Consider the following 6000-nt stretch of genomic DNA (forward strand, 5'->3'; position numbering starts at 1 on the left):
AGAAATAAAACACAAATCTCAATTGACTCATCCCGACAGCGGGAATTTCTCCACATTTCTACAACCCTCTGATAATTCCCATTTCCCAACTCTTATCTCCGCTGCCATGCAGATAGAAAGTGGACATTACCGTCGAGACGTAGAATGATGGGGAAAAGCACAAGGAATGTTAATGAGAATGATGCCATGACTGAGAGGATGGAGCTCAATGCAAAGTCTGGGCAGGTCGTGGGATTTTATCTGGAGAAAATGTCAGGAATGATGAGATAGGATTTAATTTATCGGTGGATTTAAATGGGTGAGGATGAAATGATATCTCTAATCGATGGGAGAGCAAAAATCAAAGCTGAAATGTAACGTGGTCTTCAACAAATACCGAAAGGAATGCAGTCATGAGAACATGGACCTCACTAGCATTGGAGGGAATGAAGACAACAGCAGAGATACATTTAAGGGCGAGCGGGATAAACATGTGAGCACTCCTGGAATTCGGGGTATTGTTACCGGGTGTGGTGAGTAGATGGGAGGGATGTTGAGTGGAGCAGAAATCCTGACTGGATAGGATGGGCCGAATGGCCTGGTCTATTATGTAGAATAATAATAATAATAATGCATTACATTTATATAGCGCTTTTCATATACTCAAAGACGCTTTACAGGGATTTAGAGAACATAGGGAAGTGAATAAATAGATAAATAAGTAAACGAACAGAGAAAGGAGACAGAAGGTGAGGTGACCTTCAGTGGTTGAAGGCAGTACTGAACAGGTGAGACTTCAGTGATGTTTTGAATGTGGTGAGTGTGGAGGAGTCTCTGACGGTTTGGGGTAGTGAGTTCCATAGGGTGGGAGCGGCGATGGAGAAAGCCCTGTCCTCCCAGGATCTGAGTTTGGTCCGGATGTGGGGGGATAGGAGATTGGCAGCAGCAGAGCGGAGGGTGCAGGTGGGAGTGTGCCTGTGGAGGAGGTCGGTCAGGTAGGATGGGGCCAGGTTATGGAGGGCTTTGTAGGTCATGAGGAGGATTTTGTACTGGATTCTCTGGGGGATGGGGAGCCAGTGGAGTTTGTAAAGGACGGGGGTGATATGGTCACGGATCGGGGTGTGGGTGAGTAGACGGGCAGCGGAGTTTTGAATGTATTGAAGTTTACTGATGATTTTTGAGGGTGCGCCATAGAGGAGGCTGTTACAGTAGTCCAGACGGGAGGTGATGAAGGCGTGGATGAGGGTTTCTGCAGCTGTGGAGGAGAGGGATGGACGGAGATGGGCAATGTTTTTGAGGTGGAAGAAGGCTGTCTTTGTGATGTGTTTGTCGAAGGAGAGGGTTTGATCAAAGATGATTCCAAGATTCCGGATGTGAGGGGAGGTGGATACTGGGAGACCATCAATATTGAGGATGAAGTTTTGGGTGGATTTGGTGAGCGTTTTTGGACCAATGATGATGATTTCAGATTTGTTGCAGTTGAGTTTGAGGAAATTTGATTGAAGCCAAGATTTTATTTCAGTGATGCAGTTTGTCAGTGTAGAGTGTGTGGTGGGGGAGATTGACTTGGTGGAGATGAGGAGCTGGATATCATCGGCGAAGCAGTGGAAGTTGAGACCATGACGGCGGATTAATTGACCAAGGGGGAACAGGTAGAGGATGAAGAGGAGGGGGCCAAGGACTGAGCCTTGGGGGACACCTTGGGGGAGGGGAGCGGTGGGGGATTTACAGTTGTTAATGGAGATGAACTGGTGCCTGTCAGAGAGGTAAGATTTGAACCAGGATAGGGCTGTGCCGGTGATGTTAAAGGAGGTTTCAAGTCGGGTGAGGAGAATGGAGTGATTTATGGTGTCAAAGGCGGCGCTGAGGTCAAGTAGGATGAGGATGTTGAGGTTGCCAGCGTCGGAGGAGAGGAAAAGATTGTTTGTGATTTTGAGGAGCGCAGAATGGGATGTCATTCTATGGTGAACAAAGGTGGGTAAAACAAACAGAGCAAGTTCCCCCAAGGTGACCGCCCACTGCTGATGGGAACCGGATATAGATGTTCAATCTGCTGTGTGCGCCACATTCTAGATTTCAATGTTAATCCCCACAATGTGGTCATGGCTGATCTAGCCCAGGAACGAACTCCTCCGCTATGTCCCATTCCCTTTGATTTCAGTTCCCCGAATTTTCAAAAATGTATCTTCCTCTGGTATAAATACGTCTAACAGGTTAACCCTCTCAGAGTCTGTGGGTTGGAGAGTCCCAGAGATTTACTGTCCTCTGCTCATTCGTGGCCCTTGGGAGGCCAATTAGTTTGGGAACAGCTGGAACAGATGAAACATTTACCCAGTTCTGAATTACTGGTAAATGCAGCATGTATTTCTGAAATATCCCCCTCACTTCACCAGACTGTGTCCACTTCAATGTCCACAGTCACTTCACCAGACTGTGGTGTAACCCCTCACCTTCAGAAACACCACACTGTCCTTTTGATCCATCTGCTGCTGCAACTTAGAGAGTTCCTCCTGAATAGATTTTAAATTCTCTTCGATCTCTCCAAGATTTTTCTTCATTCTATTCAGAATCCTCTTCTCTTCCTCCCGGATATCTGCCTGTACGCGCTGCTCTTTCTCAGTGAGAATCTGGTGCAGTTCAGCAAACTGGGATGCGATCTTGGACTGAAGGTTGTGTGACTGTTCCTGTCAAATGAAAGGTGAAGATCAATATGTAATGTCACTGATTGTGTTTCCCTCAGAGGTTGACAGTGACATTTGTCCTGTGCATTTTTTTACTTGCTTTGGCAATTCAATAGTTTGTCTAAATGCTTCTGAAATGTTGTGAGGGTAATCTTATAACCTTCAATCCTCTACACCTAATACAATTCCCAGCTGCCTATTCCTTTTCAAGTGCCCATTAATTCCCATTTATCCGTCTACCACCCCCTAGTGGGGTGCCGCAAAGCTCATTGCTGGGACCGCAGTTATTTACAATATATATTAACGATTTAGACGAGGGAGTTAAATGTAACATCTCCAAGTTTGCGGATGCCACAAAGCTGGGCAGCAGTGTGAGCTGCGAGGAGGATGCTGTGAGGCTGCAGGGTGAGTTGGACAGGTTGGGTGAGTGGGCAGATGCATGGCAGATGCAGTAAAATGTGAATAAATGTGACATTATCCACTTTGGTGGCAAGAAGAAGAAGGCAGATTATTATCTGAATGGTGTCAGATTAGGAAAAGTGGAGGTGCAATGAGACCTGGGTGTCCTTGTACACCAGTCAATGAAAGTAAGCATGGACGTACAGCAGGCAGTGAAGAAAACTAATGGCATCTTGGCCTTCATTGTGAGAGGATTGGAGTTTAGGAGCAAGGAGGTCCTACTGCAGTTGTGCAGGGTCCTGTTGAGACCACACCTGGAAAATTGTGTGCTGTTTTGATCTCCTAAATTTAAGGAAGGACATTCTTGCTATTGTGGGAGTGCAGTGTAGGTTCATCAGGTTAATTACTGGGATGGCAGGACTGACATATGATGAAAGAATGTATCACAAATGCTGGAGTAACTCAGCAGGTCAGGCAGCATCCATGAGAGAGGGAATGGGTGACGTTTTGGGTCGAGACCCTCTTCAGACTGATTCTGAATGGGTCGACTGGGCTCGTATTCACTGGAATTTAGAAAGATGAGATAGGATCTTATAGAAACATGTAAAATTCTTTAGGGATTGGAGAGGCTAGATGCAGGAAAAATGTTCCCGATGTTCTGGGGAGTCCAGAACCAGGGGTTATAGTTTAAGAATAAAGGGTAGGCCATGATCATATTGAATGACGGTGCTGGCTCGAAGGGCCGAATGGCCTACTCCTGCACCTATTTTCTATGCAGCACCCGAGGTCAGGATCAAACCCGCTCACCAGAACTAGGAGACAGCAGCACTACTGGTGTCACTGCGCTGCCCTGTTATTACACGCGTCACAGGGATCAAACCTGCACAAGATCAGGAAATCAAAACTTAAAAGCCTCACCAGAACTCCAGAAATCTTCTCTTTCTGTTGCTGCTCCATTTGCTGGATCCCTGATTTATCTTTTGTGAGAGACTGGATGGAAGCTTTAACCTGACCCTGCGATTGTGTTTGAAAATCGGAGAATAAAAGTGTTAGACAATAAAAACGGAATTAAACAATGATGCGATCAAAATCGGTTTGCTTTTACCTTGTAGTTTTCAACAGCTTCTTTAACCGGCATGAAGCGGTGATCTCTGTGTTCCCGCCCAGCTGCACAAACCACACAGATCAGCTTCTTGTCAGTTTCACAAAACAGCTTCAGTTCTTCCTGATGTTCCTCGCAGTGAAGTTTACTTTCCTTCTCTGTCCGATTCAAGCTCAGTGTTCGAGCTTTCTCAGCCAGTCTCGCCAAGGCCCGACTCACCCTGAGGGTGCGGTCTGTAAACACCTCTCTACATTCCGGGCAGGAATTTCTCCCCTCCCTGTCCCAACTCTGTGTGATACAGGAGCGGCAGAAGTTGTGCCCACACTCCAGTGACACCGGATCGGTGAAGAAATCCAGGCAGATGGGACAAACTGCTTCCTCGGTTAAACTCTCGAACCTGTCTTTCGAAGCCATTTTAACTCTGCCACTTCCTGGTTCAAAACGCATGTCCACTGCGCACGCCGCCGTCTAGAGGAATTAATGTAAATCTGACGCAAATGTTCAACGTGAAGATGCAGAAACAAGGAACTGCAGATGCAGGGTTACAAAAAAAAGTACAAAGTGCTGGAGTAAGTCAGTGGGTCAAGCAGCACATCTGGAGAACATGGACAGCTGGTGGTTCTCTCTCCTCCTCCACTCCGGGCCTCTAAGGCCGCCTCTCTCCGCAGCCGCCGCCGCTCCTTGTGGAGCCGCTGCCGGGCGGGGTCAGGGTCGGGGCCGCCGCTATAGGCCCGGCGGAGAGGGTGGAGGAGGGGGATGAGGAGCCGCGGCAATAATCACCTCCACAAGTTCCACGGCATGATTTGGCACAGAGTACAGGAAGAACAATGCAATAATAGTCTTGTCGTGGTTCAATCTGAGCCCCAGCCCACTGTCCCAATGCACATTATAAGCAGATGCCACTGTGCTAAATGTTGCAACACTGAGGGCAATTTACCGAGGCCAATTAACCAACACACCCGCTTGCCTTTTGGAGGTGGGAGAAACCCGCAGCACCTGCAGGAAACCCACGTGGTCACAGGGAAAACGTGAAAATCCGAACAGACTGCAACAGAGGTCAGGTTTGAACTCTGGTCTGTGACCCTGTGCGGCAAAGGGTCTCCCTGCAGCTGCACGGCACGTCAAATGTCACCACCTGCGCAAACTCTCCTGATAAACAACCCTTCCAGACCCGATAGAGTCCTCGTAAATCTTCTTGCACCCTCTCCAGTTTGCCAACAGCCTCATTGTGTCAAACGCTGTCTTTAATATCCTGACGTTTGAAAGAATGAGCACCAAACACATTCTTCACCTCCCTGCCTGTCACCGTTGCATCTTCCATGGCACTGTGTACCTGCACCCCGACATCTCTCCGTTCTATAAAGCTCCCCGTTTACTGTGTATGTCCTGCCCTGGTTTGTCTCAGCAACCTGCATCGGCTCACCTTCACATGAATAAATCCCACCTGCCGTTCCTGAGCCCATTGGCCCAGTTCACAGGGATCCTATTTACTCTCAGGTAACCTTCTTCACTCTCCACAATGTCACCAAATTTTGTTTCATCTGCAAACTGACTAACCGTGCAACCTACATATACACCCAATCGTGTATATAAATAAGGAACAACAGTGGACTCTGTCTCCAGTCTGAAAAACAACCCACTACCAACATCCTCTGTCTGTGACCTTCAGGTAATGTTGTGTTCCATCGGCTAGTTCACCCCGGATTCCATGAGATCCAACCTTCCAGAACGGCCTCCCATGCGGTGTGTAGAGGTTGCATCTCTCAGAGGGCAGTGAATATCAACCCTCCTCCTTTTGCTCCTCCTCCCCCTCAACCATCCCCTTCCTCTCCTTCATCC

The 6000-nt window shown here is 47.8% G+C and overlaps 1 protein-coding gene across 1 annotated transcript in view; it reads right to left on the reverse strand.

The window, feature by feature from the left end:
• The window catches only part of LOC144603146 (zinc-binding protein A33-like), an 88129-nt gene extending 83457 nt beyond the window's left edge, over positions 1-4672 (reverse strand). Inside the window, exons 1-3 of the mRNA XM_078416307.1 lie at positions 4165-4672; positions 3978-4073; positions 2430-2663 (exon numbers count right to left, since the gene is read on the reverse strand). Of these exons, the coding sequence (XP_078272433.1) occupies positions 2430-2663; positions 3978-4073; positions 4165-4608 (774 nt within the window). The 5' untranslated portion in view covers positions 4609-4672. The remainder of the gene's footprint in view (positions 1-2429; positions 2664-3977; positions 4074-4164) is intronic.
• Between the last annotated feature and the right edge of the window lie 1328 nt (positions 4673-6000).

Source organism: Rhinoraja longicauda, chromosome 19 (genome assembly GCF_053455715.1).
Source record: "Rhinoraja longicauda isolate Sanriku21f chromosome 19, sRhiLon1.1, whole genome shotgun sequence".
Lineage (NCBI taxonomy): Eukaryota > Metazoa > Chordata > Chondrichthyes > Rajiformes > Arhynchobatidae > Rhinoraja > Rhinoraja longicauda.